At 34.9% G+C, this 23,665-nt stretch overlaps 2 protein-coding genes across 3 annotated transcripts in view; one reads left to right on the forward strand and one right to left on the reverse strand.

Annotated features, from left to right (window-relative positions):
• LOC123535498 (inositol polyphosphate 5-phosphatase K-like) overlaps positions 1-1,680 on the reverse strand; it is a 42,731-nt gene extending 41,051 nt beyond the window's left edge. For both annotated transcript variants that reach the window (XM_045318210.2, XM_045318209.2), the window contains exon 1: positions 1,394-1,680. In XM_045318210.2, coding sequence (XP_045174145.1) covers positions 1,394-1,572 — 179 coding nt within the window. In that variant the 5' untranslated portion in view covers positions 1,573-1,680. The remainder of the gene's footprint in view (positions 1-1,393) is intronic.
• Positions 1,681-1,847: 167 nt separating this feature from the next.
• Positions 1,848-17,891, forward strand: LOC123535496 (ciliated left-right organizer metallopeptidase-like). The gene has a single exon (XM_045318208.2). The coding sequence runs from the start codon at positions 2,267-2,269 to the stop codon at positions 3,890-3,892; it is 1,626 nt and encodes a 541-aa protein (XP_045174143.2). The 5' UTR covers positions 1,848-2,266; the 3' UTR covers positions 3,893-17,891.
• The last annotated feature ends 5,774 nt before the right edge of the window (positions 17,892-23,665 follow it).

A 23,665-nucleotide genomic window follows, 5' to 3' on the forward strand; every position in this document is an offset into this window, starting at 1 on the left:
TGTGGTATATTAATGAAAATCAGTTTTGATCAGTTCCTAATGACTATCATTAATAGATTGATTTCCTGTTTGTTTTATCCCTCTGATGTACCCCTTCGGGGCCTTATAGTAATTTCCTGTCTTATCCGTTTGATATATGCCTTCAGGGTCTTATGATATTTGGAAGATGCACATTATTGTTATTTGCGTGTCAACTGACAAAGGGATTAATTGAGCTACAACATAAAAAACCTTAATCAATACACAGGCCGGAGCTTATAGTTCATTTGAAATTTTAAAATCAATTCACTAAACTAATTTTTGGCCGGAAGTACATTTCTTCAAAAAAATAAATAAAGAAAGAAAAAATAAAGAAAAAAAAAAAAAAAAAATGACTGCAATAAGTTTACATATAGAATAAAGTATAACTTTTCAACTTTATTTAAGTGACTTTCATACTTAATTATAGCATTTTACATAAACTAAATAAAATTTATCGCACCAAGTACATTTCAGAAAATGGCAACAATATAATTATTTCAGAGCATTAAAACATTTAGAAAATCAGCTTATTTAAAAAATACATAAAAAAATCAGAAAATTAATTTGCTTATTTATTTGATCTGTTCTTTCTTGAGAAAACAAACAAACAAAAAATCTTTTTCAAGACACTTGAAAGATTCTCTGAAAGATGAAAGAAACAACTGCTACGATTTAAAGCAAAGAAGTTGAATAAAAAAATGTTATGTTCTCAGATATTTAGTTTATTTTAATATGTATATATGCAAACTGAGAAAATGTTGAATAAGCTTGAGAACTTGTGTTAATTATAACTGATCCGTAGCGCCGAAGAGCTGACAATACATAATCTGTCACTTTTTCCAGACCGTTTTAAAATGCCACAAAATCAATTATCACAAAAACTCTACTTTTTTTGAAAAATATATAGATTGTACTATAGCGTAAGGACTGCAGATGATAAAAAGATGACTCTTGATTTGTTTTATTTGAGAATTAAAACATCACAACCCACACCGCTAGTTAATTCGCTACGAATTGCGAGGTCCTGCTTTCACCTCCAAGGTAATTTGCATATTCGATTGCTCCGGATGTGACGTCACGCCGACCTGATCAATGCAACCTGCTGCTCAAAAAATGAATAGCTCCTTTGACTGCTTTTGAATAACGAAAATAATTGGCACGGCCATCATGTGAATAATAAAAATAATCATCACAACAGTCATATGGAGAAGGAAAATTATTGGCATGACCGTCATGCAGCCTCGGCCAAATCAGAATATCATACCAATGGGTCCTTGAATCACTGATCATTTCTAATGAATTAGTCTAGAGAAAGCGCTGAAAACTCCAGATAAAAATATGCACCTAAGTGTGTCATGATAAAAATATGTACCTAAGAGTGTCATATTTTTTACTTGCTGCACTCTTCACTGACAAGTGGTGGAGTTTATCTGACACTTTGTGCATTTTTGTGCAAAAACTTTCCGACACAGACTCATACAATAGGCAAAAATAAATTCTGTAGATGACGGCAACAACTATAGCTTTTTGCAAATCTTTTCTATGTGGCATTCAACAAATACGATGAATGGTACAGACTTAAAATCATATTGTTTCAAAAAGAAACCAGAGAAATTTGTATTTCCTGGATAGCTTTGTGTAAAACGTCATCAGTTATGTGGAAGTATTTTGACGGGCACCACTGTATATCCCTCAAATAATATGAGTTCCGATACAAAGATGTGTACCAGTCCGCAAAGTAAAGGGAGCTAACAGGAATAGTAAACAGAAGACGGAACGCGGGAACACTGCACATTTATTGCAAGAAAGGTACATAATTTAGCGACATAAGATGCTAAAATATATTTTTTTCTGTTGGATATTAATTTTATTATCTACATTTGTTTTTAATCTTTGAAGTTTTTCTAGTGTTGGTTTGTAAATGTCATGTACATTTAACAGATGCTTCGAGCTGTGGGAATATTTCGGAGTTGCTTCCCTTTAATTAATTAAGCAGCCTCTGTACCAATAACTTTTTAGTTAAACATGTGTAATAAAAGGTTAACGGTTGTGCTGAATCAGTGTGTATGGAAATTATTTGAAAGAAAAACTGTGTTATGATAACGTCATTGTCATAAAAAACACAAAATATGTGAACAGAATTTGTTAGAAAATGGATATTTTTCATTTTCAAGTTTTATTGCTTTTCTTCCAAAGTTTTGTAACTGACTTTGGATCTTTGCCAGCTTTTGCATATAACAGAAATATGTATAGACCATTAAGAATATATCCATATTTTGGAGACAATTTGAAATATGAATTAAGTGATCAAGAAGCACAAATTTTAAAAAATACTATAAACAATGTTATTTTGTATGTTAAAAAGATCTTATCAGTAATTCCGACTGAGGGATATTTATTACTAGAAAGGAATGCTTGTAAAAGTTCTTGGACTGGTGGAAGAAATGCAGGGAAATGTGCCTCAATACGCAAGGATTATGTGGGAGAATTTTGTCTTGATAATTTTATGATTCCTGATGAGCATTTAGAAGCTTTCTATACTTGGACAAATAGACCTTTGCCTGATAGAACTTGGTACACAGATGGTGTTGGTGTGAAAAATGCAGACTATATTTTGTATGTGCAGGCCAGGACAACAAAGTCGTGCATGACAAATTTTTCACCAGAGTCTACCAGTACACTGATGGCTTATGCATCTTATTGCAAGCTTGGAAAAAATGACAGGCCCATTGCTGGCTATATAAATTTCTGTGCAAGTGAGTTTAAGAAATACAAAAGTAACAGGAATAAGCGGATCTTAATTACTTTGCATGAAGTATTTCATGCATTAGGATTTTCTAAGGATTTGATTTTAAACTTTCGTGATTTCAGACAGGAAACATTTGATACAGTTGAACTGCCGCACTACAGTTTTCCAATTTTACGTGAAAATAATGGTACATACTGGCTTTTAACACCAACAGTTGTATCTAAAATGCAAGAACAATTTGCCTGCCAAGAGACTGGCAGTAATTTGCCAGAAGGTGCCCCGATGACAGATAAAGAGAATGTTCTCCAGTCACATTGGGATAGCAGTTTTTTGCCAGGATCTGTAATGTCATCAAAATTGGGTGAACCAGAATATACATTTGTGGATCCAATAACCTTGGCAGTATTTCGTGACACAGGCTGGTATGATGTTAACTTTGCATATGGGGATGATTATTTATGGGGAAAGAAAAAGGGATGTAATTTTCTGAAGTCATTAAATTCTAAAGAAATTCCAGACTTACAGAAGCAATGTTCTGTTGATTTCAGTTCTGGCTGTAACTATTTGCAAACTGAAGTTATTAACTGTGAAAATAGTGAATTATTCTCTACCTCAGATGCTGAAGAAAAGTCAATCGAGAATTGTAGATTTAATTCCTCAGGTTCTTTTTATGAGGCAGAATCAAGCTTAGATGTTGGACGATGTATTCTGTATGAAAAAAATCTAGTCATGAATGGGAGGTGCGTTGTAGCAAGGTGTTCTGTCGGTGATGTCTATATTAAACTGCGAAGCATAGATCCAAACTGGGTAAAATGCAGTTCAGGTGAAATCATTGAAGACACAGTAGAAGGTGGTTTTGTAACTTGTCCTGTAGATGAAGAATCATTTTGTGCTAGGAGGAATCTACCAGTTTATTTGCAGGATTTAGTTACGCTTGAAGCTACAACTGTGACAGAAAGACCGAGAGCCACTTATCCAGTTACTCAAGGCAATATGTATAGTGTTGAAGAAATAACTAACAGTCGTACTGCAAATATAGGGCAGTCCTGTAGTACCTACTCAACGAATGTTGCAAAAACTATTTTCTTGTTATTTGTTGTGAAATTAATCATTAATCTGTGATATTCAAGTATAGTGCTTAGATTATGATGGTAAAAGCTTCAAGTGCTAAAATTTACCTTTTTTAGGTTGTGACATGTAGTTGATTAAATTATAATCATGTACACATGTATATAAAGTCCACCATTATTTAACTGTTTACCTTGTTTAGAATCATAAGAATGTAGAATTATGAAGTTTTTTTTTCTCCAGTACTGTACTGTTTTTCAGTATTATGTACCCAGTTAAAGTTGTCAATTTAAAAAATAATGTCAATAATGAATCTATTGGTAAATTTTATTTTATTTTTAAAACCTAGATAGATTTTATTATTGAAATATTGTTTTTATGTACAAATTAAAAAATTAAGCTTAAATTTATGTTTTTTTTTAAGCATTTTTATTCAGACCTGTTTCAAAAAGGTTCTCAATGAAATGTAATTACTGTATATCAGTTTTTTTTCACACATATCTAATTTTGGCTATATTCCCGTGCCCCTAAATATCACGAAAAAAAGATCAGTGAAAATTTAATACAAGAAATTAATGAGTTTCTGTAACTGGATTTCCAACTTTTGATTTTCTTCCCAACATCGTCATAAATAGTACATGTTGTGTTATCCTGTTATCAAATCAATATATATATCTATACCAATATCTGAATAATACAATAATAAATAAATACACATGAAAAAACAAGTGTTTTATAATTGAATAAAACAACGATATATGCCATTTATTTGAAGAACATGTTTCGTAACTGTGCAAATAATAAGAAGTATGTATCCAGGCATTGGTAAATACCGGTACATAGCATCATAAATCTCAGACGAATAGAGTAAAGTCCCTTCGCCAGCAGAAGTAACACGAAAATAAGAGTCAGAAATAACAAATTCGCTAGAATTAGATTTGCTAAAACTAAATGAATGCCAAAATCGTGAAATTTGCTGTATGCGAAAAAAACTAGTATACGGTATTTTGTCACGGAGACTTTGTGTAGTTTTTTCGTGCTATCTCTCGTAGCAAAGTTCTAGTAGGACTTCTTAATTTGTCAGGAAACCGCTTTAAGGATGTTGCAATCAGCCAGATTCTGTAAACTGCATGTTGCGTAACCACCCAAATTTCATGTCTTAAACAAGTTAAAGGCACCAGTTGGCCTTTAGCAGTTTAGATCATACAACAACAAAAAAAAAAGAGAGAAAATTTTTAGATATCAGGAAATAAATGCTGTATTTCTTAAAAACACTTGAAATTTAATTACTGACAGACTATAATGTTATGGAAACATATGAGAATTAGTTATTTTTACTAATTTTTACATTGAAAATTGAAAAACATTTGCAGAGCTCCAGATAAGCTGGTATCTCAGTACCCACTAACGGGAATGGATTGAAACTTCACACACTTGTTCACTGTCATGATCTGACATGCATTGCACAGGTTCCATAACTCTACTTTAAATTTTTACAAAATTATGTCCCTTTTTCGACTTAGCAGTTTTTGGTTAAGTTTTTGTAGGTAAGCTGATATCTCAGTACCTACTAATGGGAATGGATTGAAACTTCACACACTTGTCCTTTGTCATGAGCTGATATACAGTGTACAAGTTCCATAACCCTGTTTTGCAATTTAACAAAATTATGCCCCTTTTTCGACTTTTAAGTTTTATATTCATTCAGTTGACAAGGCTGTTGAATAGTTGAGCGTTGCTGTCCTCCGACAGCTCTTGTTGACGATCAAAAAAGCTCACCTTGTCACTTTGTAACAGGTGAGCTTTTTTGATCGCGTGGCATCCGTCGTCCGTGCGTGCGTGCGTTCGTGCGTAAACTTTTGCTTGTGACCACTCTAGAGGTCACATTTTTCATGGGATCTTTATGAAAGTTGGTCAGAATGTTCATCTTGAGGATATCTAGGTCAAGTTCGAAACTGGGTCACGTGCGGTCAAAAACTAGGTCAGTAGGTCTAAAAATAGAAAAACCTTGTGACCTCTCTAGAGGCCATATTTTTCATGAAATCTTCATGAAAATTGGTCAGAATGTTCACCTTGATGATATCTAGGTCAAGTTCGAAACTGGGTCACGTGGGCTCAAAAACTAGGTCAGTAGGTCTAAAAATAGAAAAACTTTGTGACCTCTCTAGAGGCCATATTTCTCAATGGATCTTCATGAAAATTGGTCAGAATGTTCACCTTGATGATATCTAGGTCAAGTTCGAAACTGGGTCATGTGGGGTCAAAAACTAGATCAGTAGGTCCAAAAATAGAAAAACCTTGTGATCTCTTTAGAGGCCGTATTTCTCAATGGATCTTCATGAAAATTGGTCAGAATGTTCACCTTGATGATATCTAGGTCAAGTTCGAAACTGGGTCACGTGCGGTCAAAAACTAGGTCAGTAGGTCTAAAAATAGAAAAACCTTGTGACCTCTCTAGAGGCCATATTTCTCAATTGATCTTCATGAAAAATGGTGAGAATGTTCACCTTGATGATATCTAGGTCAGGTTTGAAACTGGGTTACGTGTGGTCAAAAACTAGGTCAGTAGGTCTAAAAATAGAAAAACCTTGTGACGTCTCTAGAGGCCATGTTTCTCAATGGATCTTCATGAAAATTGATCAGAATGTTCCTCTTGATGATATCTAGGACAAGTTCGAAACTGGGTCACGTGCGGTCAAAAACTAGGTCAGTAGGTCGAAAAATAGAAAAACCTTGTGACCTCTCTAGAGGCCATATTTTAAATGAGATCTTCATGAAAATTGGTGAGAATGTTCACCTTGATGATATCTAGGTCAGATTCAGAAGTGGGTCACGTGCCTTCAAAAACTAGGTCATTAGGTCAAATAATAGAAAAACCTTGTGACCTCTCTAGAGGTCATATTTTTCAATGGATCTTCATGAAAATTGGTCAGAATTTTTTATCTTGATGATATCTAGGTCACATGTGCTCAAAAACTAGGTCACTATGTCAAATAATAGAAATAACGACGTCATACTCAGTTCAACACTAGGTCATGTGGGGATAGGTGAGCAATTCAGGACCATTATGGTCCTCTTGTTTTTTATTGTGAGATATTTCGGAAAATATTTTTGTGTCAAAAAATGAATATAAATAAGGGGGTTATGCCTTTAATGCATCAGTAAGTTGATTTCTAACAATCACTGACCATGTTTAAAGCATAAAAAGTGCAGTTTTGCAACATTTTGTTAAAAAGTTGAAAAAAATAATCGCCAAGGCCATAAAAAGATTTAGGGTCAGGCCAAAAATTTAGGGTAGGTTGGGATACCGGAAACAAACATTTTTTTTGTACGCCTTAATATATTTATCAACAAATTGCATAAATTCCTGTTACTATGTGGATGTTAGATAATATACTCAAATATGGATGCTGCAAATATGGCTGTTTGTCAAACTTGTGATGAAATATATACATAATGAATGAGATTTTGATGTAGATTTACTGGTTATATAAATGAGATTTGCCAGCATGCTAGACAATAAGGTACGAGAAGGTGTTGGTCTGACAGTTAATCAATGGTGACTTTTATTAATTTTCTTATCGAGTATTCATCTTGATTATAATGCTCCTCTTGCGAAAGAATGATAAAATTTCATTAGTTTATGGTATGGTAACCTTTTGTGCTCAATTCACATGTTTGCGACAGGGTATACTATTATATCGATGATACGTACAAATATATAAGATATTTATTTTCTCTTTCGCCTCTGCATTTTCCCTCGAGACTCTTTGTTAATAATGTAAAATTTGTTTTTGTCTGGAGAGGAAATTGGTTTGATTCTGGCATGAACTGTCATGTTTCGGGTGGGGGTGCATTTTTGGTCCATCTCTAGTTTTTAAACATTCAGCAAAAAAGTATGATTTAACGTTCAGCTACTATTAAATTCATTTATAATACTTAAAAAATCTTTTAAATCATTAAAACTCATTCAAATTTTGTGTGGTTCAGCTACAAGTTTCCTCAAATTCTCTATAGAGACTCGGTCAGTCTAATGTTAAAAGTGGTAAGTCAGCAACAGTTTCAACATTTTCTTATTTTTTCTCTTCTCAGACATAGATTTCTTTTAGGAAAAAAAAAAATTAAATTAGATAGAACCATATTGTTAAAAAAAATGTGTTTTCTATTGTTCTTTTTTTTTTTTAACAAAACTTTGTAATTACACCCATAATGTAAAAGGGGTTACATTTGTATGACTTTAATCAACAGTATTTTTATCGACAATGTAGTTTTGCTGAAATAACTGTGTCCTTGTTTAGGCAACCAGAATAGGAAAATCAAATTTTGAAACAACCTGTAGTTAAAATATAACATGTATGAAGATCTAAGTGAACATATATTAGTGTGAATGGTCAGGTGTTAAAGTTTCCAACAAATCCAATACCTGAAAACATGAAATAACAAGGAGCTGAGTTTTCAAAATGTAAAGTCATACGCCCAGGTGTATGGCCAAAGATTTTTTAGGTTTTAATTCTAAAGGTAAATATCATAATTATGAAGGTCAAGGTCATCTGTATATAGGTCTGTTTGTAGGTCTTGTCACCAGGGCTCCAGATAATTTTTTTGGCATATGAGTATTTACTCATAACATATAGATCAGCGAAAATTTAATACAAGAAATTTGAGTTTCTGTAACTGGATTTCCTACTTTTGATTTTCTTCCCAACATCGTCGTAAATAGTACACGTTGTGTTATCCAGTTATCAAATCAATATATATCTATACCAATATCTGATAATACAATAATAAATAAATACACATGAAAAAACAAGTGTTTTATAATTGAATAAAACAACGATATATGCCAGTTATTTGTAGAACATGTTCAGTAACTGTGCAAATAATAAGAAGTATATATTATCCAGGCGATGGTAAATACCGGTACATAGCATCATAAATCTCAGACGAATAGAGTAAAGTCCCTTCGCCAGCAGAAGTAACACGAAAATAAGAGTCAGATATAACAAATTCGCTAGAATTAGATTTGCTAAAACTAAATGAATGCCAAAATTGTGAAATTTGCTGTATGTGAAAAAAACTAATATACGGTATTTTGTCACGGAGACTTTGTGTAGTTTTTTTCATGCTATCTCTCGTAGCAAATTTCTAGTAGGACTTCTTAATTTGTCAGGAAACCGCTTTAAGGGTATTGCATACAGCCAGAAAAAAATGTGTTTTCTATTGTTCTTTTTAGCTCATCTGATTTTTTGAAAAAAAATGATGAGTTATTGTCATCACTTGAGTGGTTGTCGGCGTCGGCGTCGGCGTCGGCGTTGCCTGGTTAAGTTTTATGTTTAGGTCAACTTTTCTCCTAAACTGTCAAAGCTATTGCTTTGAAACTTGGAATACTTGTTCACCATCATAAGCTGACCCTGTGTAGCAAGAAACATAACTCCATCTTGCTTTTTGCAAGATTTATGGCCCCTTTTGTACTTAGAAAATATCAGATTTCTTGGTTAAGTTTTATGTTTAGGTCAACTTTTCTCCCAAACTGTCAAAGCTATTGCTTTGAAACTTGGAATACTTGTTTACCATCATAAGCTGACCCTGTACAGCAAGAAACATAACTCCATCTTGCTTTTTGCAAGATTTATTGCCCCTTTTGGACTTAGAAAATCAGTTTTCTTGGTTAAGTTTTATGTTTAGGTCAGCTTTTATCCTAAACTATCAAAGCTATTGCTTTAAAACTTGCAACACTTGTTCACCATCATAAGTTGACCCTGTACAGCAAGAAACATAACTCCATCCTGCTTTTTGCAAGGTTTATGGCCCCTTTTGGACTTAGAAAATATCAGATATTTTGGTTAAGTTTTATGTTTAGGTCAACTTTTTCTCTTAAACTATCAAAGCTATTGCTTTGAAACTTTCAACACTTGTTTACCATCATAAGCTGACCCTGTACAGCAAGCAGCGTAACTCCATCCTGATTTTTGCAATAATTATTGCCCCTTTTGGACTTAGAAAATCATTTTCTTGGTTGAGTATTATGTTTAAGTCAAGTTTTCTCATAAACTATCAAAGCTATTGCTTTAAAACTTGCAACAGTTTTTCACCATCATAAGTGGACACTGTACATCAAGAAACATAACTCTATCCTGCTTTTTGCAAGAATGATGGCCCTTTTTAGACTTAGAAAATCATGGGTAGGACAATATTTCTATTACACAAAAAAAATCAGATGAGCGTCAGCACCCGCAAGGCGGTGCTCTTGTTTTTTTTTTAGCTCACCTGTCACAAAGTGACAAGGTGAGCTTTTGTGATCGCGCGGCGTCCGTCGTCCTTCGTCCGTGCGTGCGTGCGTGCGTGCGTCCGTGCGTCCGTAAACTTTTGCTTGTGACCACTCTAGAGGTCACATTTTTCATGGGATCTTTATGAAAGTTGGTCAGAATGTTCACCTTGATGATATCTAGGTCAAGTTCGAAACTGGGTCACGTGCCGTCAAAAACTAGGTCAGTAGGTCTAAAAATAGAAAAACCTTGTGACCTCTCTAGAGGCCATATATTTCACAAGATCTTCATGAAAATTGGTCAGAATGTTCACCTTGATGATATCTAGGTCAAGTTCGAAACTGGGTCACGTGGGGTCAAAAACTAGGTCAGTAGGTCTAAAAATAGAAAAACCTTGTGACCTCTCTAGAGGCCATATTTTTCATGAGATCTTCATGAATATTGTTTAGAATGTTCACCTTGATGATATCTAGGTCAAGTTCGAAACTGGGTCAGGTGGGGTCAAAAACTAGGTCATTAGGTCTAAAAATAGAAAAACCTTTTGACCTCTCTAGAGGCCATATTTCTCAATGGATCTTAATGAAAATTGGTCAGAATGTTCACCTTGATGATATCTAGGTCAAGTTCGAAACTGGGTCACGTGGGGATAAAAACTAGGTCAGTAGATCTAAAAATAGAAAAACCTTGTGACCTCTCTAGAGGCCATATTTTTCATGAGATCTTCATGAATGTTGGTCAGAATGTTCACCTTAATGATATCTAGGTCAAGTTCAATATTGAGTCATGTTGGATCAAAAACAAGGTCAGTAGGTCTAAAAATAGAAAAACCTTGTGACCTCTCTAGAGGCCATATTTTTCAATGGATCTTCATGAAAATTGGTCAGAATGTTCACCTTGATGATATCTAGGTCAAGTTCGAAACTGGGTCACATGCGGTCAAAAACTAGGTCAGTAGGTCTAAAAATAGAAAAACCTTGTGACCTCTCTAGAGGCCATATTTTTCAATGGATCTTCAGGAAAATTGGTCAGAATGTTTACCTTGATGATATCTAGATCAAGTTCGAAACTGGGCCACGTGGGGTTAAAAACTAGGTCAGTAGATCTAAAAATAGAAAAACCTTGTGACGTCTCTAGAGGCCATATTTTTCATGAGATCTTCATGAATATTGGTCAGAATGTTCACCTTGATGATATCTAGGTCAGGTTCGAAACTGGGTCACGTGGGGTCAAAAACTAGGTCAGTAGGTCTAAAAATAGAAAAACCTTGTGACCTCTCTAGAGGCCATATTTCTCAATGGATCTTCATGAAAACTGGTGAGAATATTCAGCTTGATGATATCTAGGTCAGGTTCGTAACTGGGTCATGTGCGGTCAAAAACTAGGTCAGTAGGTCGAAAAATAGAAAAACCTTGTGACCTCTCTAGAGGCCATATTTTTCATGAGATCTTCTTGAAAATTGGTGAGAATGTTCACCTTGATGATATCTAGGTCAAGTTTAAAAGTGGGTCACGTGCCTTCAAAAACTAGGTCATTAGGTCAAATAATAGAAAAAGCTTGTGACCTCTCTAGAGGCCATATTTTTCAATGGATCTTCATGAAAATTGGTCAGAATTTTTTATCTTGATGATATCTAGGTCACATGTGCTCAAAAACTAGGTCACTATGTCAAATAATAGAAATAACGACGTCATACTCAGTTCAACACTGGGTCTTGTGGGGATAGGTGAGCGATTCAGGACCATCATGGTCCTCTTGTTTAACAAAACATTGTAATTACCCCCATTAGTAAATTTGAAATTATTATTTAAAAAAAGATAAGTATTTCTTTTTGGTTACATTTAATTTCCCATTTCTAATTACCATTTGCATTTGATAGAATTAATTAAAAGATTTTTCAATAATCTGAACCAAAAGGCAACTTTTAATCTTTGTTGTTCATACAACCAAGACAGACAAAGAGAGGTACTGGTAACTTGCATTTCTAATGAATTTCAGTTAAATATATACTTGTTAAAGCAAATTTTTAATAAATATAATGTAAAGTGAAGATCTAAGTGAACATATATTAGTGTGAATGGTCAGGTGTTAAAGTTTCCAACAAATCCAATACCTGAAAACATGAAATAACAAGGAGCTGAGTTTTCAAAATGTAAAGTCATACGCCCAGGTGTATGGCCAAAGATTTTTAGCTCACCTGTCACAAAGTGACAAGGTGAGCTTTTGTGATCGCGCAGTGTCCGTCGTCCGTCGTCCGTCCGTGCGTGCGTCCGTCCGTAAACTTTTGCTTTTGACCACTCTAGAGGTCACATTTTTCATGGGATCTTTATGAAAGTTGGTCAGAATGTTCATCATGATGATATCTAGGTCAAGTTCGAAACTGGGTCATGTGCCATCAAAAACTAGGTCAGTAGGTCTAAAAATAGAAAAACCTTGTGACCTCTCTAGAGGCCAAATATTTCACAAGATCTTCATGAAACTTGGTCAGAATGTTCACCTTGATGATATCTAGGTCAAGTTCGAAACTGGGTCACGTGCCGTCAAAAACTAGGTCAGTAGGTCTAAAAATAGAAAAACCTTGTGACCTCTCTAGAGGCCATATATTTCACAAGATCTTCATGAAAATTGGTCAGAACGTTCACCTTGATAATATCTAGGTCAAGTTCGAAACTGGGTCACGTGCCATCAAAAACTAGGTCAGTAGGTCAAATAATAGAAAAACCTTGTGACCTCTCTAGAGGCCATATTTTTCATGGGATCTGTATGAAAATTGGTCTGAATGTTCATCTTGATGATATCTAGGTCAAGTTTGAAAGTGGGTCACGTGCCGTCAAAAACTAGGTCAGTAGGTCAAATAATAGAAAAACCTTGTGACCTCTCTAAAGGCCATATTTTTCATGGGATCTGTATGAAAATTGGTCTGAATGTTCATCTTGATGATATCTAGGTCAAGTTCGAAACAGGGTCATGTGCGGTCAAAAACTAGGTCATTAGGTCTAAAAATAGAAAAACCTTGTGACCTCTCTAGAGACCATACTTGTGAATGGATCTCCATAAAAATTGGTCAGAATGTTCACCTTGATGATATCTAGGTCAAGTTTGAAACTGGGTCACGTGCCATAAAAAACTAGGTCAGTAGGTCAAATAATGAAAAAACCTTGTGGCCTCTCTAGAGGCCATACTTTTCATGGGATCTGTATGAAAGTTGGTCTGAATCTTCATTATGATGATATCTAGGTCAAATTTGAATTTGGGTCAACTGCTGTCAAAAACTAGGTCAGTAGGTCTAAAATTATTAAAATCTTTTGACCTCTCTAGAGACCATATTTTTCAACGGATCTTCATGAAAATTGGTCAGAATTTTTATCTTGATAATATCTAGGTCAAGTTCAAACTGGGTCACATGAGCTCAAAAACTAGGTCACTATGTCAAATAATAGAAAAAACGACGTCATACTCATAACTGGGTCATGTGGGAAGAGGTGAGCGATTCAGGACCATCATGGTCCTCTTGTTTAGGTTTTAATTCTAAAGATAAATATAATAATTATGAAGGTCAAGGTCATCTGTATATAGGTCTGTTTGTAGGTCTTGTCACCAGGGCTCCAGATAATTTTTTTGGCATATGAGTATTTACTCATAACATATTTGTGAATGAGTAAAATGGGGGCCTCCGTGGCCGAGTGGTTAAGGTCGCTGACTTCAAATCACTTGCCCCTCATCGATGTGGGATCGAGACTCACTATGGGCGTTGAATTCTTCATGTGAGGAAGCCATCCAGCTGGCTTACGGAAGGTCGGTGGTTCTACCCAGGTGCCCGCTCGTGATGAAATAATGCACGGAGGGGCACCTGGGGTCTTCCTCCACCATTAAAGCTGGAAAGTCGCCATATGACCTATCATGTGTCGGTGCGACGTTGAATCCAAAAAAAAAAAGAATGAGCAAAATGGTAAAATCTGGAATTCACTAGGAGTAAGTTTACTTGTGAAAATTTGTAAATGTGAAAAAAACAGAAATCTGTTTTTGTAAGTTACAATCATGAATGTGTTTGCAGTTCAGTTTCAATTCAGCATTCAAGTTTTTGCTTCTTTTTTTTCTCCCTTGGCTTGCTTTGGTTTCATACTCGTGGTTTCATACTCGCTACCATTCAATATACCTTTAACTATGTTTTGGGGATCATTTTTATTGGTTTAAAGAATGCGTAGTGTTTATTCACTTTTTACATTCTTAGAAAGAGACCTTTTTGTTGTTTACTCCGCACTGGAAGTTGATATTTTAAATCGACATCAATTTAAAACACTACCGTGCCATCAATATTAATTTCCAACTATTTGATTTACGCACCCATTGAGTGTATAATATAGTTTAACCTAGGTTTATAGACTAAGTGCTATTCAATGTGGGAGAATTTATGCTGACCATGCTCTGTTTCGTAAAGCATCTAGACGATTCAGATTTTGTTTACGCTGGTAAAAAGTTATTGCGTGCGTTTCTGTAATTTCATAGACTTTTTTATATGCTTTGAAATTATCAGACATGCGTATATGCATTATTTCAAAGCGTAATTTACGCTTATACGCATCTTATCTGGAGCCCTGTGTCACAAGTCTTGTTATGTGTGTGTATGAACTAAATTTGGTCATTTAATGTTGGCTGTAAGACCAAAAAATGTTGTTTATTAAGGTTTTAAGTTTGAAGGTGAAGTTCATATGAGGGTCAGGGTCATTTATATATAGGTCAGTTTGTAGGTTTTGCCACAAGGATTGTGGAGTGTGAGTTTGAACTAAATTGGATCATTTATGTGGGCTGTAGAACCAAAATTGTTGTTTATTAAGGTTTTAAGTTTGAAGATATAGTTCTTGTGTAGGTCCAAAAATGTGGTTTAAGGTTTTATATTTGAAGGAGAAGGTCATATGAGGGTCAAGGTCATTTATATATGGGTCAGTTTGAAGGTCATACCACATGAGTGTGAGCATGAACTAAATAGAGTCATTTATGTGGGCTGTAGGCAATCTGGTTCATATGTATGGAAGGACTAACGGACAAACAGACAGTTCAGGGGCATAAAAAGAGAATTTGTTTGTTTTAATATCTTTCACTTATTAACACTATATGTTACATTTTCACTAGTGGCTATGCACTCCATCTGGTGTTTACCAGTTAAAGATATTTCAAGCTTACACTGAAGCAAACAGATATCCTCTATAAAGTACATAAAGTGAGTACCGTAGATACCCATGTATAATGCGCAATTTTTTTACCCCCGGGACCACGCCCGAATCGTGGGTGCGCATAATACACAGGTATAGACAATTTTCCAACTTCAAAACAAGTTTGTTACCGATGTTCGCCATTTTGGTAAAGGGAAACTACTCCCCGCGTTTACTGTCACCGCTAAAATCTAAGATTGCCGTTACGTTCCGTAAAAGATCGAATGGTTTATTTTTCTTTCAAACAAAATTAATTTCATATAAATTTAAGAAGTATTTTGATGAAAGAAATGTTAATAAATCACAAAAATTATGATACTAATTAAAAATTATAAGAATTATCTTTAACTGAGATCAAACTGAACAACATAATTGACATGAGGTGACACGTTAATTGCCGGTAATTACTGGCTATTTGATCGTGACAAAAATACTATCACACCTTTAGTTATTGGTTTGAATTGAGAAGCTCATGTCATTTTGAAAGATACCATTCCGAAATATTGAATCAGTTGCTGTGTATTTATTCAAAATAGTTAATAAAAAAGGTAAAACAACAAATAAAACAATATTTTACTGGTTTTATTTTCGAGAAAACAAAAATCGATAGTACCGCGAGACAGATGCTGCTCTCTGCCGCGGAAATAAGATTTATTACCAGTGTCGATGTAAACTCTACTTTCGTTTCCCATCCACCTCAAAATTGACCAAAATTTTTTTTCCCCAGGATTTTGGGCCAAAAGCGGGGGTGCGCATTATACACGGGTGCGCATTATACATGGGTATCTACGGTATTGTTTATAATGTGTAATTAATTCTTGTATAAAATTTTTGAGATATGGCTAGTTTTGCATATGTGTTAGCATTTCCCTGTTGAATGAAAACAAAAATAGAATAAACTGTTAAAGTCAAGTTGACACATACTTATTATGTCTCTCCCTACTCCCACCCCCACTGGAGGAGACATACTGTTTTTGCCCTGTCCATCCAACCGTCACACATTATTTCCAGCCAATAATGGAGAACCATTTGACCGAGAACCTTCAAACTTTTTAGGATGGTAGGGCTTATGGAGTATATGACCCCTATCATATTTAGGGTCATTCCATCAGAGGTCAAGGTCACAGGGGCCTGAACATGGAAAACCATTTCCAATCACTTGGACCAGAATGTTGAAACTTCACAGGATGATTGGACTTGCAGAGTAGATGACCCCTATTGCTTTTTGGGGTCACTCCATTAAAGGTCAAGGTCGAAGGGGCCATCTGCCTGTCACACTTCCATTTTCGATCAATAGCTTGAGAACCATTTGACCTAGAACTTTCAAACTTCATTGGGTAATAAGGCTTATAAAGTAGATGACCCCTATTATTTTTGGGGTTACTCGATCAAAGGTCAAGGTCACAGGGGCCTGAACATGGAAAACTGTTTCTGATCAATAACTTGAGAACCACTTGACCCAAAATGTTGAAACTTCATAGGATGATTGGAAATATAGAGTAGATGATCCCTATTGATTTTTGGGTCACTTGATCAAAGTTCAAGGTCACAGGGGCCAGAAATTAGAAAACCATTTCTGATCAATAACTTGAGAATCATTTGACTTAGACCCTTCAAACTTTATAGTTGATAGGACTTACAAACTGGATGACCCCTATTGATTTTAGGGTCACTTGAGCAAAGGTCAAGGTCACAGGGACCTGAACATGGAACACTTTCCAATCAAGAACTTGAAAACCACTTGGCCCCGAATGTTGAAACTTCATAGGATGATTGGACATGCAGCGTAGAGTACCCCTATTGATTTTGGGATTACTCGGTCAAAGGTCAGAGGGGCCAGAACATGGAAATCCGTTTCCAATCCATAACTTGAGAACCACTACGCCCAGAATGTTGAAACTTCTTGGGATGTTTAGACACGAGTAGATGATCCCTATTGCAGCCAAACCGTTGGTGTCTCTTGGACTTTTGCTCCTGTCCCCTATTGACTTCTTGCCTATTACGACTATGCATTTGGGGAGACATGAGCTTTTCTACAAAAGCATCTTCTAGTTATATAAGTCTCCAGTAAGGAACATTCATGTGGGACATATTTGTTTTACAAACAGCTTGTTAAATGTTTTCATTTAGTAATGATTACTTTTATTAATTTTTAGTAATTAGTAATTGGTTGCATACAATTTCTTATACAATTTTGTTTTGGGTAAAACTAATTCCCTTTTTGTTTTCAAAAAACTAAATGTCTTAGTGATACGGCTTTATGTTGCAATTCAATACACTTTTCTGTTTAAATGAAGTGGTATCGGGAGACATGAATGTACTTTTACTAAAAGTAATCTCTAATACTACATGTATGAATTGAATGAAAAATACAAAAAAAATTAAATGAAAAATGGACTCCTTCTAGAGAACTTGCGATTGCTTGCCTTCTAGTTCCTTTGGTGTGGAAAATTGTAGAAAACTTCATCAGAAGAGTTAATGAAGCCTACAAGCTATGTTGAGGAGAGACGACATTGATTTGTTCTTGAGAGATGTCTGATGAAATAAAGCAATACAAACTCACTGATTGTTTTGGTCATTTCTGCCGATAAAGTGATAGATAGAATTCTGTGGAGAGATGGTGATAAATATGTAATGATCATGTAAATGTTCTCAATTTAAGTTTAAAAGAGATCCCAAGAATTTCAGGGCATGGCATTAACTCTTATTTTCACTTGTCCAGTCAGACAAGTACTCTCTGAAAGAACTGGTACTTGTCCCAACCAGAAACTAGCTTGTCCTGAGCTCTTTTCCTTTTTGTTCTTTTCTTATGTTCAGGCCTTTTAGCGTTTGAAAAACTGTATCAAAATAAGCCTGACATGGTACTGTAAATAACACATAAGTGAATTTGATGTCGTAAAATTACATGTAATGACTGCAGTTGAGAAGGGAAGTAATCACCAGTATTTTACTACCACAGTCATGAAAGCAGTTGCACACGCCTGTTTGTGGTATCTAGGATGGAAACTTGTCTAGTTGTTTACAGATTGTATTACTGGTAATTACTTCTAATGAAGTTAGTTTCAGTCATTTAGATGTATATGGAAATTGATATTAATATATTTTGGAGACAACCGTCGGACACCGCTTTTCAACCATGACCTGACCGAGTTTAAGTATTACTTGTCCCGGACAATTGGACGAGCATTAATTAAAGCCCTGAGAAGTTTTTGAAGCAACACTGATGGTTCCGGTCTAGGTAAAGAAAACTTGCTGGTCATGATAGATACATCCTTTCATTAAATAAATGAATCAGAGGCAGATGGTGCTAAAATTTTCAGAAAGAATTGTGTGAATATTAAAAAATAGTTGCTAGGGACAGTTTTCCAACTTTTGATTATAGTTGAAGAAGGGTCAGCACTCTTAGTACAATAAATGAAGATCATTACACTGCCTTGAGTTTTACAGATTGTATTGTGACACAGTTGACCAAACCATACTGTTGTCTTTTCTATTTGAAGTGGCTATGGATTTATGCTATTCTTCATATGGTTTTGCTCAGGTAGGTCATTTGGTCCGCTTTTCTGTCCATAGCCCATTTTAGAATTCTTTTGGCTATAGTGCTTACACTTAGTAGTATAGTCAATAGATTACATCTACTGTATTCAGAGTCAGTAGTTCTGAAGTCAAGGTCACAGTGACCTCCAGACTCATTTGAAAAACTGTTTAAGACCTTTTTTTAGCTCGACTATATGACGTATGGAGAGCTATGCTACTCGACCTGGCGTCTCCGCACCTTGGTTATAGTTTTGATGCACTTTCTCTTTGTCTCTGTAATTACATGATGGATTTGTTTCAAACTTAAAATAGTTATTCCTCATCATCCCCCACATCACATGTCGCAAGGGCCATAACTCTCGCACCAATATTTCATGAATTATGCCTCTTTTTACTTAGAATTTCAGGTTAAAGTTTTGATGCACTTTCACTCTATCTCAGTTATTGCTAAATAAATTTGATTGAAACTTAAGTAGCTGTTCCACTTCATCACCCACATCATATGAAACAAGGTCCATAACTCTGGCACCAATTTTTCATGAAATATGCCCCCTTTTACTTAGAATTTAAGGTTAATTTTGATGCATTTTCACTATATCTCTGTTAATACAGAGAGGATATGATTCAAACTTAAAGTAGTTGTTCCACATCATCACTCACATCATATGACACAAGGTCCATAACTCTTGCACCAGTATTTCATGACTTATCCCCCTTTTTACTTAGAATTTCAGGTTAAAGTTTTTGTGCAGTTTCACTCTATCTCCATTATTACTAAATGGATTTGATTCAAACTTAAAATAGTTGTTCCATATTATCTCCCGCATCATGTGACACAAGGTCCACGACTCTTGCACCAATTTTTCATGAATTATGCCCGCCCCTTTTCTTAGAATTTAAAGTTAATTTTGATGCATTTTCACTATATTTTCTATTTACAGAGGATTTGATTCACACTTAAAATAGTTGTTCAGCGTCATCACTCAGTAGTACATCATATGACACAAGGGCAATAGCTCTTGCACAGTATTTCATGAATCATCCTCCTGTTTACTAAGAATTTCAGGTTTAAGTTTTGGTGCACTTTCCCTCTATCTCAGTTATAACTTGTAAAATGGATTTGATTTAAACTTGAAATAGTTGTTCCACATCATTTGACACAAGGGCCATCACTCTTGCATCAATATTTCATGAATTATGCCCCCTTTTGTTTAGAATTTTACTTTAATTTTGATGCATTTTCACCATGTCCCTTTTATACTTTTTAATGTTTTGATACATTTTATCTTTATCTCTCTTATTACTTAATACTTTTGACACAGACTCAAGCTAAATTGTCCAATATCTTCATCCACATTGGAGTCATTAAACACTCCAGTGACAGCTCCAGCTTCTCAGATGTGCCCAGTTTCACTATCCAGCATTGAAATAGTTGAGCCCCCTGTCTCTTATGACAGCTCTTGTTGCATTTACCAGTTAAATGTCATAGGAAGTATGAACGAGATCAGTAGATGAACACTCTTGTTTCGAAGATAAATAGGTCAAAGTCATAAGACTGAAAACAATTTCCATAGGTCGGTTAACTTGGTATTAGTATTAATGTGATTAGGTAGGTTACTAGGGTATCATGTCTAAGGCATTCAAGTGAGGCAGTACTTTAAAGTTGGGCATTGTGCTTACTGCTACAAGTAAGGCACTGTCATTTATATTACTGAAAAATTATTGAGAAAGACGCTAAACCTGAACACAAACATGCACAATAATTCTTCAAAGGTCAGGGTCACTTAAGCTGCTTCTGAACAATAAGTGTATAAATCTTGGCCTTCTGGCTGTTGAACTTCAAAAGGATGTTTGCTTGTTGTCAGTAGATGATTCCTTTTATTATGCCCCCCCCCCCCTCTTCAAAGGAGGGGTATATTGTTTTGCAGATGTTGGTTGGTTGGTCTGTAGAACAAAAAATACTGGTTTCTGGGTGATAACTCATCAAAATTATGCCAACCATACTACTTTAAAACATAAGACACAAGACAAGGTAATTTTATGTTTATATTTTCTGGACTGTAACATATTTTTGATAAATAACTGCTTTAATATGATGTGCTTCCAACCCCATCCCCTCTCCCAATTTTAGACAATACAGCATGATGTTCCCACTCAGTTTGCCCCTCTATATTTCCCTAAATATGAAAAAAAAAAAAACACTAATGTTTTAAGTGCCATCAGTTCAAAGATCAAAGTCTTGTTGCACTTACATTTCTCAGGTAAGCAGTTACAGAGGGCACATGTGTTTTATGAACAACACATGTAACAATGATTTCTATTAGTTTATTCTGCAATAAACAATGTTTTGATTGTGGCACAGTCCTCACACCAAGTGTAACATGTTTTTGGCTTGATCATACTTGCCTGATGCTCAGTCATTAAGTTGGGCTAATATTTCATCTCATATCAGTCTTTTTATATGAAGATTTTTTATATTCCAGAATAAATATAAAATATTATCTTAGTTGACCCTGAGGTTGTAATTACAAGTATAAAACCTTTTACTAAGCTATAGAATTATAGCCATAAGAGATTACCCATAAAGCTCCTGCCAGATTTTGAAGATTTGATCATCCGATATAGAAGAAAACGGCCTGAGAAATCACTTAAGAGTGTCTTAATTTTATTTATGAGACAATTTGGCATAAGTTTACAAGAAATATCTCTCGGAAAATGCTGATAAATTGACCATTTTTCTATAGAAACATATTGATCCGTTTTGGATACCCATTTTAGGTGTTGGTGATAAATCGTTATTTACGATAAAACGGGACATTTTCAATCTTAGCCATTTTAATAGCTATCTTCACAATTTAATTAAATACTAGGAAAACGCTAGCATAACAATCAGTGAAATAAAGTTTGTCTGTAATAGATGTTTTAAGAATACTAAAGTTTGTCTGAAAATTCAGATCGTCAATGTCTGGAGTCTTTGGTTTGATTAATGTTTTGATAGCTCGGAAAATGAAGTTCAGAATAGTCTTTGTACTTTGAACATAGTAAATGCAAGTAATGTATAAAGTTCAAGTTTAAATGTTTCCATTTCACATAAATTTGAAATTATAGATCGTTTGTCCTCTTAATAGCATTTTTTCATACACTAATCAATTCTGAAATGGAATCACAATGCAAGCTTATAAGAGTCATGCAATGTCTGTTAAAATGTAATTTGTCTCGGGTTCTCATTAAGATGAGACTATATACATGCACTGCCAATCAAGCCTTTCAACCTAGGCAAAGCTCTTGTCTTGAGGACAATAATAGATAGATAGACTAACTGACCCAGATGGTTCAAACCTGCAGCCTAATTGACTAGAAGTCCTGTCATTAAGGTATTAGATCACTAATAGAGAACCTCCTTTTTGAAGAGTATTTAATTCCTACCATAAACCTACTTTTACTGTAATTCTTAGGGGTGCGTAGGTTCAAGCCCTACTGGGACCAATTTTTTTTTCTTTATTTTCCTTTTTTACTAGTAAGTTTTTACTTCTTTCAAGACTTATTACTGATGTTTTGTACAAAAATGGAAAAAGATGAATCTTATAAGCGATTTTTTGTGTCCAAAGAGAATTTACTACTTAAACAGAAGGGGTAGAGTTACACATCTTTAAAAATACTGAGTTACGCACGGTGAAAGTTCTCTATTTTGCTTTCACTCTTAGATTATATATTGTGGAAGAAATTTAGGTAGGTTTTACGTCTTCTCTAAGGTAATTTTTAAATGGAGTAAGCAAAATTCAAAACAGAAACACATCATTTGACCTTATTTTTTCAATGTTGAAGTATGAATTCTGACTCATTAAATATGTTTACTTGAGACACCATAGAAAAAAATGATATTAACATTTTTATTTTGTGTTTTATAATTGGTTACCAATAGTTTAATGTTTCTTCTATTGAAATTAATGGTAAAATGAGTTCTCCGCAAACGTTTTAAATAGTGGCTATCACTTTGAAATTTGTCTCTACTTGAGCTTGAGGAGATACCGTAAGTTATTCAAAAATTATAAAAAACAGCATGGTAAAAGTTTTTTAAAATTTGCAAAATAGTGCAAAACACGGTTACCTTTCAGATTATACCAAGCAAAGGCCATTTTATAAACATTACTATTAGTGACCTAATACCTTAAAGGGGTCCTTCATGGCTGAGTAGTTAAGGTCACTTGCTTTTCAATGCTTTGTTTTTGAAACTTTAGTTGGAGTGTAGAAATTTGCCATGTGAGGAAGACATCCAGCTGGCTTACTAAATGTGGTTGGTTCTACTCAAGTGCCCACTTTAGCTTCAAATAAGGCTTTTAGGGGCACCTGGGGGCTTCCTCCACCTGCATGAAAAGCTGGAAAGTGGCTATATGACCCTTAATTGCAGGGCCTCTTCTGCCATTCGCCAATGTAGCCAAATGCTATCAATTCAAAGAACTGTCTACAGATTTTTGTAAGTGGCTACAAGAATTTATTAAAATGTGGCCAAATTTCAGCAATTCAGATTCAATTTGGCACTTTCTACAAGTTTTTAAGGCCCAGGGGAGGCCCTGAATTGTGTCGGTGTGATGAACCCAAAAAACAAAAATCTTGCCCTTGAACATATTGATACTGTATGTTGAATTAAAAATTTTCTTTCAGATTTATCAAAGGAAGTCTGCAGAAATGAGTGGGAAAGTTCAAAGGTCACATAGGGACATGTACAAAGCAAGAACACCTCCATGGAAAGAAACATACAGAAAGGTAAATTATGAAATACTTTGGATTAGAAACCTTTCTTGGATGTAGAATTCTGT

The sequence above is a fragment of the Mercenaria mercenaria genome, chromosome 12 (assembly GCF_021730395.1).
Source record: "Mercenaria mercenaria strain notata chromosome 12, MADL_Memer_1, whole genome shotgun sequence".
NCBI classification, from domain to species: Eukaryota; Metazoa; Mollusca; class Bivalvia; order Venerida; family Veneridae; genus Mercenaria; species Mercenaria mercenaria.

Coding starts and splice junctions, on each gene's coding strand:
- LOC123535496 (XM_045318208.2), top strand. CDS start 2,267: ATGTATAGACCATTAAGAATATATCCATATTTTGGAGACAATTTGAAA.